The 24,878-nt window shown below is 53.4% G+C and overlaps 2 protein-coding genes across 7 annotated transcripts in view; both read left to right on the top strand.

The window, feature by feature from the left end:
* The first annotated feature begins 17 nt into the window (after window positions 1–17).
* Window positions 18–14,294, top strand: KLC4 (kinesin light chain 4). 5 transcript variants are annotated; one of them, XM_070361219.1, is made up of 17 exons: window positions 152–590; window positions 934–1,018; window positions 1,710–1,991; window positions 2,959–3,189; window positions 4,734–4,815; window positions 5,873–6,083; window positions 6,519–6,606; window positions 9,722–9,823; window positions 10,053–10,226; window positions 10,538–10,637; window positions 10,843–10,895; window positions 11,075–11,145; window positions 11,322–11,430; window positions 12,019–12,159; window positions 12,424–12,539; window positions 12,872–12,935; window positions 13,824–14,294. In XM_070361219.1, the coding sequence occupies exons 3-17, from the start codon at window positions 1,734–1,736 to the stop codon at window positions 13,872–13,874; spliced, it is 1,851 nt and encodes a 616-aa protein (XP_070217320.1). In that variant the 5' UTR covers window positions 152–590; window positions 934–1,018; window positions 1,710–1,733; the 3' UTR covers window positions 13,875–14,294. The 5 variants fall into 5 exon arrangements, with proteins under 5 accessions (XP_005900173.1, XP_070217322.1, XP_070217320.1 ...); XM_005900111.3 differs by lacking the exons at window positions 152–590; window positions 934–1,018 and adding an exon at window positions 18–125; XM_070361221.1 differs by lacking the exon at window positions 934–1,018 and having other exon boundaries at window positions 151–590.
* Window positions 14,295–15,455: 1,161 nt separating this feature from the next.
* PTK7 (protein tyrosine kinase 7 (inactive)) overlaps window positions 15,456–24,878 on the top strand; it is a 64,207-nt gene continuing 54,784 nt past the window's right edge. The window contains exon 1 of one of the 2 annotated variants that reach the window (XM_070361218.1): window positions 15,456–15,737. In XM_070361218.1, coding sequence (XP_070217319.1) covers window positions 15,659–15,737 — 79 coding nt within the window. In that variant the 5' untranslated portion in view covers window positions 15,456–15,658. The remainder of the gene's footprint in view (window positions 15,738–24,878) is intronic. The other variant, XM_070361216.1, reaches the window with a different exon arrangement.

The raw sequence follows: 24,878 nt of genomic DNA, 5'->3' as shown, positions 1-24,878 counted from the left end.
TTGGGTCGCGTGACTAAGGAACAGGTCCCGCCCCTCGGAGCCGTCAAAACAATTGCCTCGAGCGGCAGCCATGATAGATTTAAAGGGGCAGTACCGGCAGGAGCGGCAGCCAGACCAGACTGCGGGTGAGTCTTTGAGGGTACCTCTGGGGCTGAGAGTTGAGGTCCCGCTACCTCTTTGCTGCATTCCCGGAGAGATGAACAAATGAGCCCCTCGGACTGAACTCACAGAACTCCAGACTCAAAAACTCCGCCCCCCGCGATTCTTCCCGCCCCTCGGCATCCAGACAGACGGACAGACGGCCTGCCCCGCCCCCTGTCTACCGACTGACTCAGAAACCTCGGGATTGTCAGGCCCCAGGTCTTTGCCCGCGGCGTGGACCTCGGTCGCCCACCCGCATCTTCTGCCGGCCCATTTCTCTCTATCCCCACCCTGGGCCTCAGGGCAGGTCGACAGCCTGGGACACTTCTCCACCGCAGTCCCAGGCCCGGGAGATCAACTCCCAGCACCGCGTTTCCCTGCTATTCCGCAGCTGCTCACGGACCTGCCATTTTCCCCTGCATCATCGGGCTTCTGGGAGTCACCCTAAGGTGACTCCTTTCAGAGTCTGTTAGTATGTGGTCATAATAGCACAAAGCCATAGAAGTGACTGGGCTAGGAGTGACCAGGTCTTCCTTCTCACCCGTTCCCAGACACGCCCCTTGCCGCAGGTCTCAGATTAAATCTCACTCCCTTCTTGGGAGAAAATAGCTCCCCAGGCTTGGAGTGGGAGGTTGGCTTGGGGAAGGAGGAGGGACGTTGGTCGTCTTTGAAGACCTGTAGGCAAGGGAGGGAGGGCGCTTGTCCTGGGTGGGGCTCCATGCCAGGTCCTCTGGGTGGCTGTGAAGTGGTGAGGGAAGGGGTGGGAACGCTGGACTTCTGGACTTTGGGCAGGGCAGATCCTTCTGGGTCCCTGGCTGCTTGAACAGAGTTTCTTCCGGGCTCCTGCCTGAACGCCACAACCAAGGGCTCTATACAGGTAAGAAGACTTCAAAGATGAGAAGCAAGGCCCTTTTGAGGAAGTAGGAAGACAGCCTGGAAGAAACAGAGCTGACCAGGCATGGAGATGCTGGGCTTAGCCCCGCGGGTGACTCAGCCTGAACACCTTGAGACTCTAGGCCCCTCTCATCTGGGTCCTGCAGCTCCTCTCTTTTTCGTCTCCCTCGCTGTCTTGATTTAACTTTGAAACTTATTCCTTCCCCTTTTTGGAAAACACTGCAGTATTTTCTGCATACCTTCTGCCTGCTTTAACTCCATTGCCTTTGCAGCTCTATCAGACACCCTCCGTGTTGTCTATGGTGCTGTCTCTCCTGATTCATTTTCCTAACCCAAACTCTCTCTTCTCCAGGTCCTTTGTTGTTGTTTTTAATTGTGTTAATTCTAAATCCTGCTGCTACTTCTCTGCACCTTTGTTCTTTCTACAGTTTTTCTTCTTTCAAGTCAATTCCTTTCCCTCTGTCTTTCCCACAACCTTAGCTTTGTGTCTAGTGTTGTTACAGGCTGTCTGCTCACTGGCCACTCTCCCTCCAATTAAACTTCAGGGTCCCGCTACCCCCACCCCTGCTATGGTCTCTTGTCCCTTCACTTGGATCCCTACCACCCTCTAATCAAGGCGCACAGCCACTCTTTCCTAATCTTTATCCCAGCTGAGCTCTGTTATTTCTCTGTAGCCCAGGCAAGGTCCCCCGGCCAGGATGTCGGGCCTGGTGTTGGGACAGCGGGATGAGCCTGCAGGGCACCGGCTCAGCCAGGAGGAGATCCTGGGGAGCACCCGTCTGGTGAGCCAGGGGCTGGAAGCTCTCCACAGTGAACACCAGGCTGTGCTGCAAAGCCTCTCCCAGACCATCGAGTGTCTGCAGCAGGGTGGCCATGAAGAAGGCCTGGTACATGAGAAGGCCCGGCAGCTGCGCCGTTCCATGGAAAACATAGAGCTGGGGCTGAGTGAGGCCCAGGTGAGCAGGAGGAGGTGGTGCCAAGTGGCCCTGGGTAGATGGAGGAGCAGTTTTCTGATTGGAGCTTTCGGGTTGTTTGGGATCCTCTTGTCCTAGCCGCTTGGATTCATTCACCCAATAAATATGTATTAAGTTTCTACCACGTGCCAGACACTACTGTCCAGATACATCACTGAATAAGAACAACCATAAATCTTGGCCATCTTGGAGCTTACATTCTAGCTGGGAGAGGCAGGCTTTAGACAAATAAATAAATGATTCAGTATGCCAGAGTGATAATCGTTAAGGACAAAAGGATAAAAATCAAGCAAGGAAGGGGGTTGGGGTGTACGGGGAGAGGATGCAGTTTTAGATAGGGTGGCCAATAGGAGCCTCACTGAAAAGGTGTCATTTGAGCAAAGAATTGAAGATGAAGGAACGAGTCACACAATAAATGGGGGAAGAACATCCGAAGCACCGTGCAAAGGCCCCGACCTGGAGCCTTACCGGTGAGTTCAGTGAAAGGCCCGCGTGGCTGCTGGACTGTGAATACGGGGAAGCAAAATAGAAAATGAAGTTGAAGAGGCAGTTGGGGTGGGGACAGATCACGTGGAACTGTAGGCCATCATAAGGACTCGACTTTACTGTGAGTGAGATGGAAGCTATTGGAATGTGTTGACCAGAGGAGTAACGTGGTCTAACATTTTGAAAAGATTGTCATCTGGCTGCAGGGTTGAGAACAGACTCTAGGGGAACAGGGGCAGAAACAAGGAGACCAGGGAGGAGGCAATTACCGTAATCCAGCTGGGAATTGATAGTGGCTTGGCCCAGGCTAGCCCTGGAAGTGGTGAGAAATTTGATTCAGGGTATGTTTGGAAGGTAGACTCATCACTACCCCACCCTACCTCCGGGTCTTGCCGGCTCCCCTCCCGCCTACCCCTCAACTCTCCTAGCCGGAGCCCAGCGCTCACAGGATGTGCCCACCTAGGTGATGCTGGCTTTGGCCAACCACCTGAGCACAGTGGAGTCGGAGAAACAGAAGCTGCGGGCACAGGTCCGGCGGCTCTGCCAGGAGAACCAGTGGCTCCGGGACGAGCTGGCCGGCACCCAGCAGCGGCTCCAGCGCAGCGAACAGGCCGTGGCTCAGCTGGAGGAAGAGAAGAAGCACCTGGAGTTCCTGGGGCAGCTGCGGCAGTACGACGAGGATGGGCACGCTGCGGTGAGCATGCGCAGGACAGCTGGGCGTCACCACACGCACAGGGCCGTGGCTGCGTCATCCTCTCGAGGACCAGCAGCCCTGCCCGATCTGCCCCGACCTGGCAGGATTCAGGTCCTGACCCCAGCTCCAGAGGACAGCAAGGGATAAGCCAGTCACTCGTTCAGTCAAAATTTGATTAAATGACTGCTATGTGTCAGGCGCACTCTGCTGGGGTGCAACAGTGAACAGGATAAAGTTCCTGCTCCCATAATAATAGATTTTTGGCATTTGGACAGTTCCAATTTAGAATCCTAAGCGCTGTAGGTGGGGAAAACACAGCCCAGTCGAGCAAGTCCTAAAATTTGCTCTCGAAATGTATGGAATTTAACCTTCACGCAGCAGGCATTTATATTTCTCTGTGCCTTAGGCAAGGCAAGATATGTGTCAGATCTGAGAAGCTACAAAACAGTTCCTGCCTTCTCGAGCTTATAATGTAGCTGTAGGAACAAGGCTTACGTGTGAGAACATGTATGTGACAACCCAAAGCAGCCAGTGCCCTGTGCTGAAGGAGAGGTTCAGGCAGTGTGGGAGGAGTCCCAAGGAGATAGGTTCGTAGGGGCCGGGATGGATTGAAAGATTCACAGAGGAGGCGGGGTAAAGGGATGGGTAAGCTTTAGGTTGGATTATTTTATTTAACTGGATTAGGAATTGGGGTGGATTTTGATGGTCTATGAGGGAGAAGGGGGAGCTCTCTAGACCAGGTGTGTGTGTGTGTGTGTGTGTGTGTGTGTGTGTGAGTGAGTCGTAAGGCACCAAGGCTGGAAAAGCGGCCTGACCCAGGGACAGAGGGATGATTTGACAGTGGGTCACCCTGGTGAAGCTGGGCAGGAGAGTTGGAAGTGTTTGTACAAGGCTACAGTGCTTGTTGGGGTGAAGCGTTTTTGCCTGGTATGATAGCAGGTTGACAGAACTGGGCATTACGTCCAGAACAAGCGGTGGCAGATGATGGACGCTAGGCAGAGCTAGACACTCTGGGTACGAGTCAATAAGATAGGACACACCCCTGCCCTCAGGGGAGACCGGACAGACATGTAATCAGCGTAAACACATGGGGATCAATGCAGGACTATAATTACCAGAGTCGAGGGAGAGAGAGATGGCGGGTGAGGGTACTTAGGAAGGAAACTCTCTGGATATGAAGGAACGGAAAGTCATGAGATTTTGGCTGAAGCGTCTCTTTGGAGTTTTTTGTTGTTGTTGTTTTGTTTTTGGCTGCACTGCATGGCTTGAGGATTTTAGTTCCCCAACCGGGGATCAACCTGTGCCCCTTCCAGCAGAAACTTAGAGTCTTAACCACTGGACTATCAGAGAAACCCCCATCTTTGTTTTTTTACGAACACGAGAGGCCTAGGCTTGGCAGAACAGATGCTGGCCTTCCCAGGGGCAGGGACAGCGACAGGGAATTTGTCCTAGACCCCACCTGTCAATGATGTCACGGTTTAGAGGGGGCTTGAAGAGGCTACCAGGGCTATCTCATCTCAGACATGCTGCTGCTTCCCTTCCAGGAGGAGAAGGAAGGTGATGCCTCCAAGGATTCCCTGGATGACCTCTTCCCCAACGAGGAGGAAGAGGACCCCAGCAATGGCTGTGAGTCTGCCTCTGGAGTTGGAGGGTGAAGTGGGGGCAGCAATGGGGCTGGTGAACACAGGATGCTCACCATCCAGGAATGGCTTATGCACTGCCTCTGGAGATGGGCTAGGGACCAGTACTTTGATTCCCTCAGCTTCCCCCTTATTCGTCAACATTTATTAAGCACGTAGCCCATGCCAGGCACTGTGCCGGGCCCCAGGGAGTCCAAGATGAGAACGACATGAGTCTTGCCGGTAAGGAGCTCACTCAAGGCTGGGAGAGTGCCCCTGGAGTGAAGAGCATGAACTCCTCACGGGAAAAGACCAGGTCTTTCTTACCTTTGTATCCCTGGTGCCAGCCTTCCTCAGGATTTCTGAGTAGTTGTTTTTTTTTTAATTGCGCTGGGTCTTTGTCCTTGTGCGCCGGCTTTCCCTAGTTGTGGCCAGTCAGGGCTGCTCTTCGTTGCAGTGCTTGGACTTCTCATTGCAGTGGCTGCTCTTGCTGCGGGGCACAGGCTTTAGGCACATGGTCTTCAGTGGTTGCAGCACTCGGGCTTTAGAGTCAGGGCTCAGTTGTTGTGGGGCATGGACTTAGTTTCCCTGTGGCATGTGGAATCTCCCCAGACCAGGGACTGAACACGTGTCCCCTGCACTGGCAGCCAGATTCTCATCCACTGTACCACCAGGGAAGTCCATTGAGTAGTTTGTTGAATGAATGAATGAGTGAGTGAACAAATGGGATTGTGATGGGCACAGAGGCAAAGAGGTGAGCAGAGCAGTAGCAGTTGAGGGACTTCCCTAGTGGTCCAGTGGCTAGGACTCTGAGCTTTCACGGCTGTGGGCCCAGGTTTGATCCCTGGCTGGGGAACTAAGATCCTGCAAGCTGTGGTGGAGCCAATAAAATTTTAAGAAAAGAAAAGAGTAGCAAATTGAGGCAGGTCTCTTGGCTGGCAGGGAGCCTGGTGGGGGTTGGTCACAGGCAGGGAGAATGACCTTAATGGGGAGGGGCGGGCGGACAGTGGAGGGAGAGCTGGTGTCATCTGAGGGAGTCTCTGTCGTCTTCTGCGATGGGGTAGTGTCCCGTGGCCAGGGCGCCCAGCACAGTGGCTATGAGATCCCGGCGAGGCTGCGGACACTGCACAACCTGGTGATCCAGTACGCAGCCCAGGGTCGCTATGAGGTGGCTGTGCCGCTCTGCAAGCAGGCGCTGGAGGACCTGGAGCGCACGTCTGGCCGCGGCCACCCCGACGTGGCCACCATGCTCAACATCCTGGCTCTGGTGTATCGGTGAGTGCTGCGTCCTCTCAGGAGCCTGCCTCCAGGCATTGTTCCACCTTGACCCGCCTCTGGCTCTCATTCCTCCTCTCCACAGGGCACCTCTTCTCCCCCCCACCAGGGGGCTTCCTTGTCTCATGCTTTTACACCTGAGCCCTTGACCTCAGAATCCTCACCCCTCGGGCTTTTGGCTTCTCCTGTCTCTCCTCTGGGGAGGGTCTTTTTCTCTGTCTCTGTCTCTTGCGTCCTGTGCCTTTGGCCTCCTCCAGGCATGGCCACTCTCTGGGGGTGGGGTGAACCCCTCTCACTGCTCCCACCAGGCTTCCTGTCTCCTCATGGCGGGGCTAGCCCCTAAATGTACCTTAGCTGTCCCGAAGGGAAGGAAGTACGGAGATGGCTCAGCGGCAGAGTTTGGGCTAACCCCTTGTCACTTCTGTGCTCTTACAGGGACCAGAATAAGTACAAGGAAGCTGCGCTCCTGCTCAATGATGCCCTCAGCATCCGGGAGAGCACCCTGGGCCGGGACCACCCCGCTGTCAGTACTCCTTGCCCTCCTTGCCCTGTGCTTCCTCCGCTTGTCCTTCTGCTGCCCTCAGCCCACTCCCCGGGGGTCTCAGGAGCGAGGCGTGGGGACTCTTTTCTCCTACTGTCCACTCATCGCAGTGGTTCTCAGCTCTCTCAGACCCAATATCTTCTTTTTAAAGAAAATTTTAATGGCAAAATAATTGCTTTCCAGTGTTGTGTTAGTTTCTGCTGTACAAAGGCATGAATCAGCCATATGTATACATATATCCCCCTTCCTCTTGAGCCTCCTTCCCACCCCTTTAGGTCATCACAGAATACACAACTGAGTTCCCTGTGATGACTCCCTCTTATAATGAATATTTTCCTGAAATTTAACTCATATAATGTAACCTACCTACCTGTATAATTTCCTCAAAAGTTGAATGATACTCTATTAATATGAGAGAAACAAACTAAAATATAATAAGATATATAATACTTTACAGTAAAGCAAAAATATAGTAACAGTTGTGTTGAGTACAGCAATGTTAGAAGACACAGTAGTCTGATATACAATGAATGAAAAAATTTAGATATGAAAGTCGCTCAGTCGTGTCCAACTCTTTGTGACCCCATGGCCTATGCAGTCCATGGGATTCTCCAGGCCAGAATACTGGAGTGGGTAGCCTTTCCCTTCTCCTGGGGATCTTCCCAACCCAGGGATCGAACCCAGGTCTCCTGCATTGCAGACAGATTCTTTACCAGCTGAGCCACAAGGGAAGCCCTTTAGATGTAGAAGAAGTAAAACTAGTAAGTCTTTTATGTAAAAGTATGTACTAGGAATGCAAAGTCAAGTGGGCCTTAGGAAGCATCACTGTGAACAAAGCTATTGGAGGTGATGAAATTCCAGTTGAGCTATTTCAAATTCTAAAAGATGATGCTGTTAAAGTGCTGCACTCAATATGCCAGCACATTTGGAAAACTCAACAGTGGCCGCAGGACTGGAAAAGGTCAGTTTTCATTTCCAATCCCAAAGAAAGGCAATGTCAAAGAATGTTCAGAGTACTGCATAACTGCTCTCATCTTACAGGCTAGCAAACTAATGCTCAAAATTCTCCAAGCCAGGCTTCAACAGTACCTGAACTGAGAACTTCTAGATGTTCAAGCTGGATTTAGAAAAGGCAGAGGAACCAGAAATCAAATTACCAACATCCATTGGATCATAGAAAAAGCAAGAGAGTTCCAGAAAAACATCCACTTTATTAACTATGCCAAAGCTTTTGACTGTGTGGATCACAACAAACTGTGGAAAATTCTTCAAGAGATGAGAAAACCAGACCACCTTACCTGCCTCCTGAGAAATCTGTATGCAGGTCAAGAAGCAACAGTTAGAACCAGACATGGAACAATGGACTGGTTCCAAATTGGGAAAGGAGTACATCAAGGCTGTATATTGTCACCCTGCTTATTTAACTTCTATGCAGAGTACATCATACAAAATGCTGGGCTGGATGAAGCACAAGCTGAAATCAAAAGATTGCTGGGAGAAATATCAATAACTTCAGATAGCAGATGACACCACCCTTATGGCAGAAAGCGAAGAACTAAAGAGCCTCTTGAAAGTGAAAGAGGAGAGTGAAAAAGCTGGGTTAAAACTCAACATTCAAAAAACGATGATCATGGCATCTGGTCCCATCACTTCATGGCAAATAGATGGGAAAACAATGGAAACAGTGACAGACTTTATTTTCTTGGACTGCAAAATCACTGAAGATGGTGACTGCAGCCGCGAAATTAAAAGATGCTTGCTCCTTGGAAGAAAAGCTATGACCAACCTAGACAGCATATTAAAAAATAGACATTACTTTGCCAACAAAGGTCCGTCTAGTCAAAGCTATGGTTTTTCCAGTGGTCATGTATGGATGTGAGAGTTGGAATATAAAGAAAACTGAGTGCTGAGGAATTGATGCTTTTGAACTGTGGTGTTGGAGAAGACTCTTGAAAGTCCCATGGACTGCAAGGAGATTCAGCCAGTCCATCCTAAGGGAAATCAGTCCTGAATATTCACTGAAAGGACTGATGCTAAAGCTGAAACTCCAATACTTTGGCCACCTTATGAGAAGAACTGACTCATTGGAAAAGACCCTGATGCTGGGAAAGATTGAAGGCAAGAGAAGAAGGGGATGACACAGGATGAGATGGTTGGATGGCATCACCGACTCGATAGACGTGAGTTTGAGCAAGCTCTGGGAGTTGGTGATGGACAAGGAAGTCTGGCGTGCTGCAGTCCATGGGGTCACAAAGAGTCGGACACGACTGAGCAACTGAACTGAACTGAGCTGATGTACTAGGAAAAGGACAGAGTAGGAGTTCCCTGGTGATCCAGCGGTTAGGACTCCGTGCTTTCACTGCCAAGGGCCTGGGTTCAATCCTTGTTCAGGGAACTAAGATCACACAAGCTGCATGGTGCAGCCAAAGTAGTAGTAATAGTAGTATCAACAATAAATAAATTTTTTAAAGTTAAAAATGACATAGCAGAAACATTGGCATATATAAGATTAAAATCCAGTGTTGGATTAAGTAATAATAGACCAGGTTTCTTTGTGACAAGAGAAAGAGAAATGACTTTAAATAGGGTCAGCATGTAAAACAAACGCTAGGTGTGTCAAAGGGAAGAAGACGAGACATAAGGTATTTTTGAAAATGAGCTGGCTGGAAAAGAATTCCTTGTGTTATGACATGTGATAGGGAAGGATGATGTGTCTCAGGAAGCATAACTCCTGTCTTGATATCCCACCAAGTGTCAAAGCTTATATTTAGTGTTTGAGTGTCTGGCAGGGCAATCAAAAGCTGCCTGAGCTGTCCCGTGCAGGCACCACATCTGTAGCATACTTGATCCCCCAAAGGTATTAGTGCCCACAGAGTTGATGGCAACCAAAGGAAACCCCGCCTCCAGAAATGTCTAAAAATCTCCTTTGAGAGTGAGACCACCCCCGCGGGGAATCTCAGAGCCTTGGGGGTCGGCACTTCCCGCCCCCCACTCACCTGTGGCTCGGGTGGCAGAGTCTATTTGTCTGCAAGCTGGGCGGCATGGGGCCTTGCTGTTCCAGGTCCTTTGTCTGATAGGGACAGGCCTGTCTTCCTAGGTGGCGGCCACACTCAACAACCTGGCTGTGCTCTATGGGAAGAGGGGCAAATATAAGGAGGCGGAGCCGCTGTGCCAGCGGGCACTGGAGATTCGAGAAAAGGTGCCTGTGTCCTTCGCCTGACCTTCCCTGTTGCGGTGACCCCTCCTCCCCCGTCTCTCTTCTGATCTACCCTTTTCCCTTCACTTTTTGACTCACCCTCCATCTTTCCCTGTTCCCTGTTCCTTCATTCCCTACCCCCTGCTCCCTGTGTGGGGCGCGCACGCACACACACACACACACACACACACTCATAGTCACAACCATCTGTGTCTCCTTTGCACCACTCCAGGTCCTGGGTACCAACCACCCGGATGTGGCAAAGCAGCTAAACAACCTGGCCCTGTTGTGCCAAAACCAGGGCAAGTACGAGGCTGTGGAACGCTATTACCGGCGGGCACTGGCCATCTATGAGGGGCAGCTGGGGCCGGACAACCCTAACGTGGCCCGGACCAAGAACAACCTGGTAAGGGAGGGAGGGGCAGACGCAGTAGGAGGAGGGGAGGGGTGCAGTCTGGTACACGGCCTCATCGCCTTTGTGCCCAGCTCGGGGGCTGCCTGTGGGTACTGAGGGGTCTGGTCCCTTCCTGTGGGAAGGCAGAAGTTCAGTAGCCTCTCAGGAGTGGAGTGGGAACACCCTGGACCCTGCAGCTGGACAAGGAGGGGCTGAGGAAGATCTCTGGGGAAACTCATAAAGAGACCAAGAAGTGGAAATGCCAGGCCTGGCTGACTTCGTCTCCACCTTTTGTTCCTGTGTTTTTGCCTTCCCGCCCCCAGGCTTCCTGTTACCTGAAACAAGGCAAGTATGCTGAAGCTGAGACTCTCTACAAGGAGATCCTGACGCGTGCCCATGTGCAGGAGTTTGGCTCTGTGGATGGTGAGTGGTGAGGGCCTGGGTGGGGCGCTGCAGGGAGGAAAGGAAATGCAGACCAAAGGTTGGTGGGGGGAGGGTTGACCACAGTGGTTCCAGGGGGAGCCAGACCCCTGTAGTCCCATGCTATTGGCCTCTGGGTCCTGGATCCCTGCTTAGTGTCCAGCTCTGTTCTCTAACCTCGCCACCCCATCCCGTGTATCACCCCCAGATGACCACAAGCCCATCTGGATGCATGCAGAGGAGCGGGAGGAAATGAGCAAAGTGAGTTAGGGGCCCAGGCTGGGGAGGCGGGGACTTTCGGGGCCTCTGACTTATTACTGCACCAGCCCTAGCTGCATGGCGCCTTCCCACACCCAGCCTGTACCCCAGCCCTGTGCCAGCTTGTATCCCAGCATCTCTGTACATTCACCTCTGGCTTTCCCTCCCACTCTGTCCTGCAGATCCGGCACCGTGAGGGCAGCACACCCTATGCCGAGTATGGAGGCTGGTACAAGGCCTGCAAAGTGAGCAGGTGAGAAGCCGGCATGGGCGTGTGGGCTTCACGCCCTCTATTGGCCCCAGATCCCCACTCCTGGCCCTTCCCCTGCTTCCCGGGGACCTTCCCTCAGCCTTGGCTCTACTTCCTCTCTCTCCTGCTTGTTTCCTGAGTCCATCTTCTCTTCCTTCCCTGGTCACCCCCTGCCGCAGCCCCACAGTGAACACGACCTTGAGAAACCTGGGAGCTCTGTACAGGCGCCAGGGAAAGCTGGAGGCAGCTGAGACCCTGGAGGAATGTGCCCTGCGCTCCCGGAAACAGGTCAGGGACCAGGAGGGGAAGGAGATGCAGAGGTGGGGCCCTGGGGACAGGAGCGGGGACCAATGAGGCTGTGTGTGAGTCTCTGAAGAGTAAGAGGACAGGCTGAGGAGGAAGACCGGAGAAGCTGGTGAGACGCTCTTGTGGTTGTGGTTGTTTTTAAGTGTGTTCTTACCCCTCACCTGCCCTTTGTGGTCAGGACTCCAAGTTCAAGGTTCATTTCACTAAATGGAACTATTAACAGGGAAAGACCGCCTTTTGACAACGTGAAGAATCTTGTGAGGAGGGGCATGGGCACCGTGGGTGAAGGGACTGCAGTTGAGGGAAGCTCTGAATCAAGAGTTTCTCAAATCACAGGTCTTGACTCACTGGGTCCTGAAATCAATTCATTGTGGGCCTTGGCTAAAGATAGATGTGTGTCTCTAACACATTGCAAATAGAAAAGGTGAGTGTCTCCTTTCCAGTATGTGTGTAATCAGAAGTCGCAAGGGAAACTCTTTCCTTTGTTGTGGCTGGTAGTGAGAAAAAGTTTAAAGTCCCACCCTGAAGAGTTCAAAAGTGGGAAGTCCCAGTTCCTTCCTTTCCTTCCAGGGCACTGACCCAATCAGCCAGACCAAGGTGGCCGAGCTGCTTGGGGAGGGTGACAGTGGAAGGACCTCCCAGGAGGGCCTGGGGGGCAGCGTGAAATTCGAGGGAGGTGAAGATGCCTCGGTGGCGGTGGAGTGGTCAGGGGTAAGTCTGATCATCGCCCCTTGAACTCTCCTGCTTCTCCTGCTGGTGGTGACGACAGGCTCTGAGCCCACAGGATAGGAGGGCACCTTGTCCTCATCCCAGTCCAGTTAGCCTATCCCTCGCGGGGGCCTCTCTGCAAGCCAGCTGTTGACAAGGCTGGGCTTCTGGGGAAGGGGCAGGTGTCCAGAATCAAAGGCAGGAATAGACTCAGAGCTCAATCTCCCTGGGATCCCTTAGCCTCTGTTCCCCATCCCTCTCTGCCAGGATGGCAGTGGGGCACTGCAGAGGAGCGGCTCTCTGGGCAAGATCCGAGATGTGCTTCGTAGAAGCAGCGAACTCCTGGTGAGGAAGCTCCAGGGGTCCGAGCCCCGGCCTTCCAGGTACGCACTGAGACTGAGATACGGCAAAGTAGGCAGGGCTCTGGAGAAGTGTCTTGGGAAAGAAACAGGGAGGAGGTCAGTAGGATGGCCATGGAGAGAGGGTGGGAAAAATAGTGCCCCGGTGCGGGGACAATACCTAAGCAGATGCTGGTGACTGAGGAAGACTAGTGTGTGTGTGTGTGTGTGTGTGTGTGTGTGTGTGTGTGTTGGGTGGGGAGGTCAGATGGTGAGGAGGCAATGACATGAGTATGTGTGGTGGTGCCCAAGTGTCCCAAGCTTTAGGGTCACCCATGGGAAGAGAAGAGGCCTCAGTTCTTTCTTTTCCTTTGTAGCAGCAACATGAAGCGTGCAGCCTCCTTGAACTATCTGAACCAACCCAGTGCAGCGCCCCTCCAGGTGAGAGCAGTGCTCATTCAATGCACTGTGGGTGAGAAAGAAGGGACAAACCCAGTGGGAAGGGGGGGAGTCACCTGGGATGAAATCTCTGTCAGGGGATTGGAGGTGGGCAGATAGGAATCAGGCAGACAACTTGTTGGGGGTGGTGACCCCCAAGGGACACTTTTGGGCCAGAGATAGCAGAAATAAATTAATCAGGAGGGGAACAGGAATTGATGTTCTCTTAACGGGTACTTTAGAATTATGAATAATTAAGGAATGATTTGGGGCTTCAGTGGTAAAGAATCCACCTGCAATTCCGGAGCCACAGGAAATGTGGGTTCGATCCTTGGGTCAGGAAGGTCCCCTGGAGGAGGAAATGGCAAGCCACTCCAGTATTCTTGCCTGGAAAATTCCATGGACAGAGGAGCCCTGGTAGGCTACAGTCCAGGGGTTTGCAAAGAGTCAGACACAACTGAACGACTGAGCATGCACGCACACGGGGAATGATTCGGGAACACTAATTCTCTCCCCCTATAGCCACCATACTCCTCACCCTGCAGAGTCAGCAGTAGATGAGAAGGGAAAAGGGGAAAAAAAAAAAGTATTACCTCATCTCCATTTGAGAAAACACAGCAATGATATTTTAATGGGAAATGACCACCTGTATCAGCACATTCAAAGTATATCCCCGTATTCATGTGGTTCTTCCAGGTATATTCTCCACCAGATCTTGGCCTTCTGGGAAGTCCTAGCAAAGGCAGCACAAGTCCTAGAACTTGAGGTTGAGGTTCCAGTTTCCATCCTGGGTCCTGAGAGAGACCGTAGCCGTGAGATGGACAGACTCCAGGGGACAGTCTTTGGGAAGCTGGGGTCTGTGGGCTGATGGCTTGGTGGTGTCTGTTTCAGGTCTCCCGGGGCCTCAGTGCCAGCAGTATGGACCTCTCTTCAAGTAGCTGACATTCAACTCACGCCCCACGTCTGCTGGGTCCCCCCACAGCCCTCACAGCATTCCCTGTTGCTCCTGGCTCTTCCAGCCCCAAGGTGGGACAGTGAAGGGGGAGCAGTTAACCAGAAGATTGCTGCTGCCCTTAGGGTTTCAGCCCCCTCCTCAGGAATCCCCTTCAGGAAGGACCCTCAGGACATCCTCCCCCCACCCTGTGGTCCTCTAGAGTAGCTAGCTCTACTACTGGGGCCCCCAAAGTGGGTAACAAGCAGGTACGCATCTCTGAGATGCAGCCTGCTGCTGGCTTTTCTGTCAGAGGGCTTGGGGCTGGCCAGCCAACCTGCCTTGCCCTGGCCTCTCTTGTTCCCTCTGCTGCCTCACTTCAGGTCCATGTATTTCACTTTTCTTAAATAAAAGAATCAGGTAACCACTGAGCCACTTGAGTCCTGATGGAGAGGGCAGGAAGCAAGGGTTGCGTCGGGGCCCTTCACAGAAGGGAGCAGGGTAGTGATGGATGGGGCAGCAGGAGGAATGTTGCTTCTTGGGTCTCTCCTCTCTTCCTTACCCTGTTTGTATTCTCTCCAGCAGGGCCTGCAGGAAGGCATCTGGGGGAAGGGGGAGGCCCACAACCCAAGGAGAAGGTGCTGTGGACTGGCTTGTCAGGGACATGTGGCGGCCATGTGGCAGGACCCTGGAGTCCTGGCGCCACTGCTCCCGGCCTGTGAGGCCCTCTGTGGCGGCCCCTCCTCCTCCCAGCTGCTTGGGGGAAGGGAGGTCTAAGAAGGCCTGGGGGGCCCTCCGGAGCCAGAGGGGGATGAGGCACTTACTATCCATCCCCTCTCAGCAGATCCTGGAGGCCCAGCAGCAGCTGGGGCCCATCTTCTAAAGCTTGACTCCTCCTGACCCGCCTCCTACACCCCTTGCTGCTTTCACAACAAAGAAAGAATGTGGGGGTGGTGGCGCTGGGGGGTGGGGGGTGCCTGGAACAAGGGCGGTACTGGGCCTCCCCACAGCTGGAGACTTGGCCATGCCTTGACATGGCCCAGACCGCTGGAGATGGACTTGGGATGAATTTGTCAGTTTAACAGCCTTCAGTCCGCCGTTCAGAGAGCCCAGTTTCTCTCTATCTTTGGGTTCCGATTGGTCCAGAGCCAAACCAGACCCTCATCATGCACTGGACCCCAGGCTACCTCTCTCCTGGGGCTCCACGGTAGCTCTAGTTTACCTTGCTTGGGGACACCAAGGACACCATTCTGTTCTAGATCTTCCTCCAGATATCAGGTTGCTGCAAAGTGAGCCAGAGCCCACCCTTTCCCCTCCCACCAGAGAATTTGGGGGAACTATTGGCCAGAGCCCTCAGGAAAGCCTAGAACCAACCATCTTCCCCAGGAGCCAAGGAATCACAAAAGTCCCTTTAGGTCCCCTGAGTGCCTGCACACGAGGTGGTAGGCACAGCGTCCGCTCTCCGACCTCGCTCAGGTCCCCACACTCCCCCGGGTCTCCTCGACTCCATCCATTCTTCATCTCCAGACCCCTCCCCCAACTACGAGCTCCTCCCCACCACGGCGAGGAGGGGGCGTCATGGGGCGGGGCTTGGCGGCGGCGGCGGCGCGCTAGGACTCGGAGGTACGGGGCGCGCGCTCTCAGCTCAGGACGCCTCGGGCTCGGGCTCGGGCTCCGGCTGTGGCTGCTGCAGCGGCGCCCGCGCTCCGGTGCGCTCGGCCTCCTGGGCCCGCAGGGGATCGCTGACCGCGAGCCCGCCGTGCTCCCGCGCGCTCCCTTCCCCGATCCCACCGCGATGGGAACCGCGCGCGGAGCCCCGAGCAGCCCCTGCCGGCTGCCTCTGCTCAGCGTCTTGCTGCTGCCGCTGCTGGGCGGTGAGTCCCGGCGAGCTGGGGAACCCCGGGAGCCCCGAGGGCCGAAGAGGGCACCGGGGAGGTGGGCTGGGGCGGGGCAGACACCGTGCGTGGGTCAGGGGCTCGCTGGGGTTGCGGGGAGAGGTCCTGGCCGCCGGGAGGTGGCGAAGCCCCCGCGCACTCGGCCGGGGCCCCTCTCGCCCCGCGCCCGCGAGGACGCGTCTCTAGCCTCCCCAGAGTTTTCCCGGCCTGAGCCGAGAGTTTGCTCGGGAACTGCCGGGAGTTGCCGACTTCCCGGGCTCCAGTGTCTCGTTTCTCTGAGGGAGAGAAACGACTACCTCCCAGTTAGGGGGTGCAGCGCGGTGGTTGGCGGTGGGGGAGGCGGGGTCTCCCCGGCAGGCTGAGCCTAGGTGAGGGAGGCCGGCCCGGGGTCGGATGCGGGACCGACCTGCGGTGCGCGGGGCGCACGGAGCTTTGTTACCTACGCCGGCCCGACGCTCCCGGCTTCCCTCCTCCAAGTTCCTGGGTCAGGCTGGATCCCGGACCGCCCCGATGGCGAGGGCGGAAGAAGGGGAAGAGTGAGGGGCCGTCCCATCTCCAGCTCCCTGGCCCGAGCCCTGAGCCCACTCCCGACCGGAGTCGGATCTAGGAGCTGAGAGTCCCGGGCTGTCGCGGTGACTAATGTGTGAAGGCCGCTGCCAAAATCGGGCATGGCCGGCCTGCAAAGGTGCGGACGGGGTTGGTTCTGTCTCTTTCCTGAATTCTCATTCTCTCTCTCCCCAGCAAGGAAAGAAACTTTCTTTCTACAGGCAGAAAGGCAAAAAAAGAGTTCATTCTGGCTTCTTGTAGGGCCTCAGGCTTTTGATGAGGGTGTGGCCGCTATCTCTAGGGCCGACTGGACCCGACCCGCTTCTCGCCTGTCCCCACCCCCGCCTTTATTTCCTGACTTGGTCACACCTGAGAGTCCTCACTGAGGTGTTGAAGTGCTTCGGAGCAAAGCGCCAAGCTACCCGCACACCCCCAAACACTCTGGACTGGAAGTATGCCTCCCCGCCCCGTCTCGTCCCCCCTTACAAAACCCAAAATCCTTGGCGATGATCCTCGCAGCAGCCCTCTCTGGGGAGACTGTGCCCAGGAGACCTGGTCCTAGCTTATCACTTTCCTCCTCCTTTGAAGAGTGGCCACTGGGAGGCTGGAGGTGGGGGGTGGGTGGGTAAAGAATTGCCTTTTCTGAGGTCTCCCTGGCCTGCCAGCTGTTGAGGGGGCTTAGTGTTGATGGACTTAACATCTCCCCCACCCCTGGTTGTAAAAGGAGAGGTAAGAACAAGTTCCCTGAGTTAGTAGGAGGTGTTCCCTGAGCCGCCCTGTGTTCCTTCTGCTGCCCTGTGTTCCTTCTGCCGTGTGGGGTAGTCATGCTCATGGCAGAACCCACATCTGCTCCCAGAGGAAGTAGGGAAGTTTTTGCACAACCAGTATGGGAGGGGGGCTGCCCAGCCATATGGGCTGGCAGCCGGAGCTCACAGGCTTCCTAGGTCTTCCTAGGCTGTTGGGGTTTCAGTGTGTGGGGTGCCAGATAGGGCTGCCTCCACTGCTGAAGTTTCTAGAGTTCTGGGGGAGATTCTGGTGGAGACAGGGCTCACATTCAACGAAAGCTAAATTCCTTCCGTGAGAAGACAACCCTGATGTTAATCAATGTTAATCCGCTGACTGGTGTTTAGCGGAGGGAAGGGTCCTGGTCGGGGCGGGAGTTAGGGCAGGCTGCGGGCTGGGGACTGGAGGTCTGGAATCTCCTCTGGGGGTGGGGAGATGTCTTGTGCTCAACAAAGGAACATTTTAATGAGAGCCTTAAATCAATTCCACCAAATGTGTCTTGGTGTGGAACCTGCCCGTGTGTTGTAAACAGTTTCTGCCGAGGCTGAGGCGCCTGCTGTCTGTCTTCTGGTGAAACCCAGGGGGCTTAACCTACCCCTGGACAGCATGACTTCAGGGGGCAACGATTTTTTAAAAAATAGATTACAGTAGGTTTTTCTATCTCATTGTTAAATTGTGTAATTAGCTGGAGAGGTAGTGAGACCCCACTGTTAATAAAGTAAGAGTAAGGGACCTAGGTTGGCTAGGTTTGTGGATTAGGCCATTTTGAAGTTTGGGTAATTATGCTGTAAAGGGCTGAGGAGCTTTCTGAACTTTGAGATCCCCATTGTGATAAATATGGTGGAGGAGGAGGAGGAAAGGGCTTGATGTTTGAAACCTGGGCTTCTTCTCCCCACCATCGGAATGGTCGGTTGCGGTCATTACCCATCCCTGTTCCCACCCTGGTCTCTGGGTTCTTTCCTCCAGGCTCTTGTTTCTTTGGAGAGATTGAGTTGTTCCGTCCTGAGATTATGCAGCCTGTAATTCAGGCCATTTATCAGTGACGGGCTTTTCTCAGATGTTGGGATGTATGGCGGGCGGGCACGGGTAATCTCTGCCCATCCTTGCCAAAGGATCTAGTCAGACTCCTGGCATTCAGAGCAGGGTTGAGTGGTGGAGAGGGCCCAGGCCGTGGGGATGAAGTGTTTGGCAGTACGGCAGCTCGGATCCTTTGACAGGCCCTGTGGCCCTGGCAGGCTTCTTGACCTCACAGTTTGCCTCCTCTCTGAAGGGACTTACTTCCTGGAGTTGTGCTGAGGATTAAATGTAATGAAGTATATAAAGGGCCCCTTTCTTGTGCTTCCCTCTCCTGTGGTGTGCTGCCAGCATACCTTTCCAGCTTTACAGTCACCCCCAACAATAAACATTTTCCACTTACTCTCCGTTTCAACCCAGCTAGTCTCTTTCCCATCCCCGAAAACACCCGGGGGTTCGCAGACCTTGCTCTCCTCTCTGGCCCATCTGGTATGTGCCCATCCCCACCTCCACTTCCTCCCCGAAGCTGTCCCCCCATCTCTCCTGCTAGAAGGTGAATGCTTGGAGAACCTCTGGACCTTTAAGCCATCTTCCATATTTTTGCCCCCCCTTGGGTTTTTAACTTACTGAAGGGATTTACTTACTGTAGAATTCATTACCGTATCTTATTTATAATAGACTCTTATCTAGATTTATTAAAAAGTGAATGAAGCTTTTGGGTACAGGGCAGAGTGACCATTGGCAGAGGTAAGCAGCCCCATTTCCTGCTAGGCTATGTGTTGGGGGGTGGTCTTTATGCCTTTTCCCCGCTTTGGATTGGGGTTGCCTGCTCTACTGTGACCCAGCTAAGACACCTGACAGATCTTCCTCCCTATCCTGAGCTGTCTGTTCTTTGTGGCAGTTTTCTGAGTTTTGATGGCAGGATTTTTCTCCAGGAGTTCTGGGTTTGGGCATCCATCTCTACGTAGGAAACTGACCTGCCTTGGAAAGGCCACAGCTCAACCACTGTGAGCTTGGTGGGGGCTTGGGTTACCTATACCTTTGCCACTCGAAACAAGGTCCCCAGAGAAGTGGCATTAGCATTCTCTGTTTTAAAAAAAATTTATTTTATATTCACCTGGGCCAAGCTGTCAGTTGTGGCCATTCTTCGACTTTCATTGTGATGTGTGGGGCCTTTCCTTTGAAGCAAAGCCTTTCCTTTAGTTGCAGCACGTGGGATCTCGTTCCCTGCCCAGGGATGGAACCCGGGCCCCCTGCGTTGGGAGCATGGAGTCTTAGCCACTGGACCACAAGGAAGCCCTCAGTCTGCATTTTAACAAGCTCCCAGGTGACCACACCGAAGGTTCTAGGAGTCTACTCTCAGCGTCCCTCCTTGCATAGAGACTCAAGGGACAGAGCCTTCCTGTTGCAACAGTACAAAGCATGGGCCCCAGATCTTGCACGGTATTTAAAGACTGACCTTAAGTAACTTTTAGTTCATGTGAACACTCTCCAGCGTGGTATGTACACTTAAGAATGACCTCCCTTTGGGCTGAGTTTGAATTAGGTTTTGCCAGGACGTTTGTCCATTAAAGGTGTGACTCCAGAGGGTTTGCAACACTAAGTGTGAAGTTCAGTTCCTTGGGGAGCCTCAGTTTTTCCTAGAGGAGCATGTGTAACATTTTACAACAAGAGCCGGTGGAGAAATCGGATTTGTTCGTCAGGAGTTTGGTCTGTAGAGGACTTTTCAGGAACATGTTTGGTTCACAAAGGGAGGCAGTGTCTCTGCTAGGCTGTAACAGTCGTAGTTGTTAAAAGTTTGGAGGATTTCATATTTTGGAGTGAGGCGGGTTTGGGTGCGTTGTGTGTGTGTTTAAGCCAGTGGCAGCTTCTGTGAAGGAGAGTGGCCAGTTCAGACTCTAACATTTGAGCCAAGAGCAGTGTGGGGCCAGGGCTTCAGTCTTTGGTGAGTCCCTGATGGAAGAAAGGGTCATTAAACCGGGTTGGGTATCCTTGGCCTGTGTCCCTGAGCCTCCCTCAGCTCTCCCTAACCTCAGTACATACCTCTCTGCTCTGTGGCCCTGGCGGAGCCACGTGGTGGGGCCGCGGGCGCAGGCGCTGGCCTCGCCCACAAGCTGCCGGTTTGTCTCTCTCCCTCCTTGAGTCCTGTGCCACTCCCTGCCCCCCAGCTGTCTGGTCCTTTGTCCCGAGGGTGTGGGGCTTCTGCCCTGGTGGCTGGGGGCAGGTCCTGCCTTGGGCTTCTCTGAGTTCACAGCTCAATGCTCAGTCAGCCCTGCCGAGCCCCCTGGCACTTTGGTGGAGCTGGCTGGCGCAGGCGCTGCTGCAGCTAATCAGTGGTTTGAGGAAGCCCTCTGTAGTATGTCACTTTTTCCATCCTCTTTTCTTCTCGGAGTTCAGGCCATTTCCCTCCCAGTAATGCTACACTGTGGGGCAGCTGTGGGGCAGGGAGGAGGCCCTGTCCAAAGGGCTAACCTATGCGGGTGCCTTCTCCCCTCTTGCAGCTCGGTTTGGAGTCCCCGAGCTCTCGTGTCCCTGTGTGCATTAACTCCGAGTGAACGCACAGGTGAGTGGGACGCAGTCTCCCAGGTCCCAGGTCTGCAACCTGCAGACTCCAGGTCTCCTGCCAGAAGCTTAGACCCTAATGCACCGGACATGCACCTGCTGGCTTAGGTGTGTAGGTAACTTATGATAACTGGGTCCTGAGTCATGGGGGTAGGGATTGGGAATCACATGTTAAGAAGATGGGCATTTGTGTGTGTTTCTCAAAAATGCAGTCCAGAGTCCATCGGGGAATATAGTGGGAGGGCAGGTAACCAGAGGTACTGCTTAAAATTTGAGTTGCCTGAGCCTTACTGCAGGTTTGCCCATCAGAATCGTTGTGGTGGGGGAGCCAGAACATGTAGTTTACTTTCTCATTTGTTAGATTACATTAAAAAAAAAAATCTTTTGGCCACACTGAGCAACATATGGGATCCTAATTCCCTGACTAGGGATCGAACCCATGCCCCCCTGCATTGGAAGCACAGGGTCTTAACCACTGGGCCTTCAGGGAACAGGGATGTCCCCTACATTGTGTTTTTTGAATGACCAGTCCAGTCACATAGCTCAAGTCTCAAAAGGAAATTGCATTTTAAAAGCTTTCCAGGAGATTCTTAACCTAAACTCAAGTTTGAGAACCAGTGCATAGCCACAAGGAGAATTTGTCAGTCTAAAGTGGAGGTGGGGGGACTTCCCTGGTGGTGGTCCAGTGGCTATGACTCTGCACTCCCGATGCTGGGGGCCCTGGTTAGGGAACTAGATCCCACATGCTGCAACTAAGAGTTTGAATGCCACAACTAAAGATCCCGCAGCTAAGACCTGGCGCATCCAAATAAATAAATATTAAAAACAAGATAAAGTGGAGGTGTGGTGATAAAAAAGAGGTTGGTGTTAATACTGAGGGACTTAGGATGGGCTCAATTCAGTTTCAGGGTATCTTCTATGGAGGTGTCTCAGGTGGGGTAGGAGGCAGGAAGGAGACAAGATGATGAAAATCAGATGAAGTATGAGAGACAACACTTGGTCAAGGGTGCAATAGATGGAAGAACGTTCCAGAGTGTTTAGGAAGGTGAGTTCACCACGCAGAAGCAAATGGGGGAGTGGGAGGGCTTCGGAGAGGAGAGAGGATTCACTTTGCTGGTATCTGTAGTCCGCTGTGACCAATCAGAATGATGGAAAGACATTGATTGGATCAGGCGTCTGAAAACGTGGGTGCTTCTCTGCTAATATCACACATGGTAAAGGGAGAGAAGTGACACCCATGGCTTATTGCTGCCTGCCAGTGCGGGAGACATAAGAGACGCAGGTGCGATCCCTGGCTTGGAAAGATCCCCTGGAGGAGGAAATGGCAACCCATTGCAGTATTCTTGCCTGGAGAATCCCATGGACAGAGGAGCCTGGTGGGCTACAGCCCGTGGGGTCTCACAGAGTCAGAAACAACTGAGCGACTGAGCACAGCACACACATGACTGTGAGCTGGTTATTTAACCTTGCCAAGCTTTAGTTAACTCGTGTGCAAAATGCAAGTGATGCTGACGCCTGCCTTGCCCGCCTGGAAGTTAGGGGGTAGCGCTCCCAGCTGTGAAGGTGGTTGACTCGGGGAAGCAGCCCCTCTGGTCATCCCTGCTGTCTCTTCCCAGAGACGGTCCTAACCTTTTGTCTGCCTTTAAGGTGTCGGCCTTTCTTTCCAGTCCCCGTCTCTAGAGCGGCCTGCGAGGGCTCGACCTAGTCACTCTTAAATGACAGCTGTAGAAATAGTTTTCTCATGCTCAAGCAGATTTTCTAAATGGGTCTCCATATTCCAGCGGCAGGTCAGAAATGTGGGCACAGCCCCTTTGTGTTTCCTGGTGGGGCTCCTCCTCCCCGTGTTCCAGTAGTGGGTTCTCTCCAGGGCGGCCAGTGCTGGTCTACTTTAGACTACACCATCTCCCTTGGCCTGCTGAATTCCTTCCAGGGAGTAAACTGTGCTGCTTGTGGACGAGGCAGACTTTTATAATACCCAGGGGAGGGCTTTTATCATCGCAGGATGGTGTTGGGGTTTCCCCAGGCAGTTACTCTGTCTAACTTGTGGGAACATCTATGAGAACCGTGCGGGAGGTTCCTGAGGTGTGGTGTGGTCTCCCTGTGGGGGGAGGTTACGGTGGCCACAGTGGGCACAGCCTCTGCTCCTGGAGACACACTGGCTCTCTTTTGTCCCCTCCTTGGGTTGGTGGTGGTTTGAGGGGCAGTGAAGAGAATGCTTGTCTGCTCTTGGGACTGCTGGGGTGTCCTAGCAGCTAGCTCATAAGGTGTCTTTGTGCAGATTAGAAATAGACGCCCTTCCTCCAGGTGACTGCAGCCCTGCACCAGGATGCAGGGCTTTGGCATGTGGAGCACAGGCAGTATTTCAGTATTAATGCCCTTGACTAGGCATTTGAGCAGTGCACAACCTGTAACGCTGTACATGACTGTCCCATTGAAGAAAAAGCCTCGCAGCAAGTCCTTCTTTGCTTCCCAGTTGGTGGGCCAAGATGATTTTGATGACCTCTATTCTAACAATATGTTTCAGATGAGCCCTTTTCATTGCTGTTCTCCCGCCTCCTGTGGTGGTGGGGTGGGGCACTGCTGCTCAGAACGTACAATAGGAGAAGCCTGGGAGGCTGAGCCCGCAGTGGTATGCCCACTCCACAGTATATGTTTGCGGTTGCTGAGGTCTCAGCCTGTTTCTGGGCTCCTTCCCCGCTGGAGGATTTTGCTGCCTTGCAGGCTTCTAGCCTGATGTGATAGTTGATGCAGAAGGCTGGCTGTCTTCGGGGAAGAAATGCTGCTGAGTTGATTTCTCGTTTCATGAAGGAGCTCCATGCTTACCTTTCTTTTCATGTCCTCTGTCCCAGGGGACCCCGGGGCCTCCCACAGCCCCAGGTAAAGTGTGTGGGCATTCCTGATTGAGAGGAATTCCTGCAGTAGAAGTGATATCACTTTATTTGCAAAGATGGACCCTAGGTCTTGCTGGGCTTTAGTTCTGGGTCCCTGGGGGTGTTCCCCCTTCCTAGGCTGAGACACTTGTTAGGAACACCAGGGTGGCACCCAGGAGGTGTGGACCCTGCCCCACATTTGCCTCAGATTGCTCGTGTGACCTTGGGCACATCCCACCTACCTCTCTGGCCTCAACTTGACAAGCCCTTGCCGGACCTTGCTGTGGTGACCTTTGAGGCCAGCACAGCCTTGCCATCTACCACTCCTTGTGCTTCTGCCATACAGTGTAGAATTGTCCTCCTCGCCTTTGGTGTTGGGAGAGTGCTTTCATCCGAGGGTTGCGTTTTATTCAGGAGTGTCTAGTGCGTGGGCACCGATGCGTCTAGACTCGATCGACTGGAATTAGGGTGTAATTGCCTGGGTGCCAAAGGGAATGAGAGGTTTGGGGAGGGAGTTCTTATGAGAAAAAAAAAAAAGTGAGAGTTCTTAATCTGAGTATGGGAAGGCAGCAGTCCTTACCTGGTTGTCTCAGTATTTGAGGGACAAGTGTCCGGGTGGGGGCTGCTTTTCTTTTGCACAGAAGGGGAGGGCTACTGGAGGGAGGCTTGGAGCTGGGAAGAGGGTTGGGGTGTGCTTTGGGAGCGCCCTCTTGTGTGATAACCAACGGCTGTACCCAGTTCTGCAGTTTACAGAATGCTTTCACCCACACTGACAGTCCATCCTATCAAGAAGGCTCAGAGCCAGGATGAGGGCGATTGGGTTTTTGTTTCTCAAAGAGTGGAGGTGGGAGGCATTTGACAAGTAAAGAAACTGAGGCACAAAATGTGATCCCCTCAGGACTTCAGAGCTGATAAGTAATAGAGCTGTTCCCAGGCTCTCATATGTCCTTGTGTGAACCTCATCACTGGAAGCTATGAAATGCTGCACATGTGCCTTGAAACCAGGTAAATGTTGGGGAGTGGATTTTGCAGCCAGGATAACTCTCTGGGTGGGTTTAGAGGCAGTCCCGATAGAATCAGAGGGAGTGTGTCAATAACGGAAACCTAGTTCTGGGTACCTGGGGGTGTTCCCCCCTCCTAGGCGGAGACACTTGTTAGGAACACCAGGGTGGCACCTGCTCCACATTTGCCTCAGATTGCTCGTGTGACCTTGGGCACATCCCACCTACCTCTCTGGCCTCAACTTGAGAAGCCCTTACCGAACAGTGAGAGTTGTTGGGCCACAGCATTCAGGATTGCTGGTCTCCACCCCCAACTCCCGCCCCCTTTTGGATTACAAAACAGC

Source organism: Bos mutus, chromosome 23, assembly GCF_027580195.1.
Source record: "Bos mutus isolate GX-2022 chromosome 23, NWIPB_WYAK_1.1, whole genome shotgun sequence".
NCBI lineage: Eukaryota > Metazoa > Chordata > Mammalia > Artiodactyla > Bovidae > Bos > Bos mutus.
This window is presented reverse-complemented; position numbering and strand designations above follow the sequence as displayed.

Coding starts and splice junctions, on each gene's coding strand:
- KLC4 (XM_005900111.3), top strand. CDS start 1,734: ATGTCGGGCCTGGTGTTGGGACAGCGGGATGAGCCTGCAGGGCACCGG. Junction 6,607..9,721: donor TGGGCCGGGACCACCCCGCT/GTCAGTACTCCT, acceptor CTGTCTTCCTAG/GTGGCGGCCACACTCAACAA. Junction 10,896..11,074: donor AGCGGGAGGAAATGAGCAAA/GTGAGTTAGGGG, acceptor TCTGTCCTGCAG/ATCCGGCACCGTGAGGGCAG.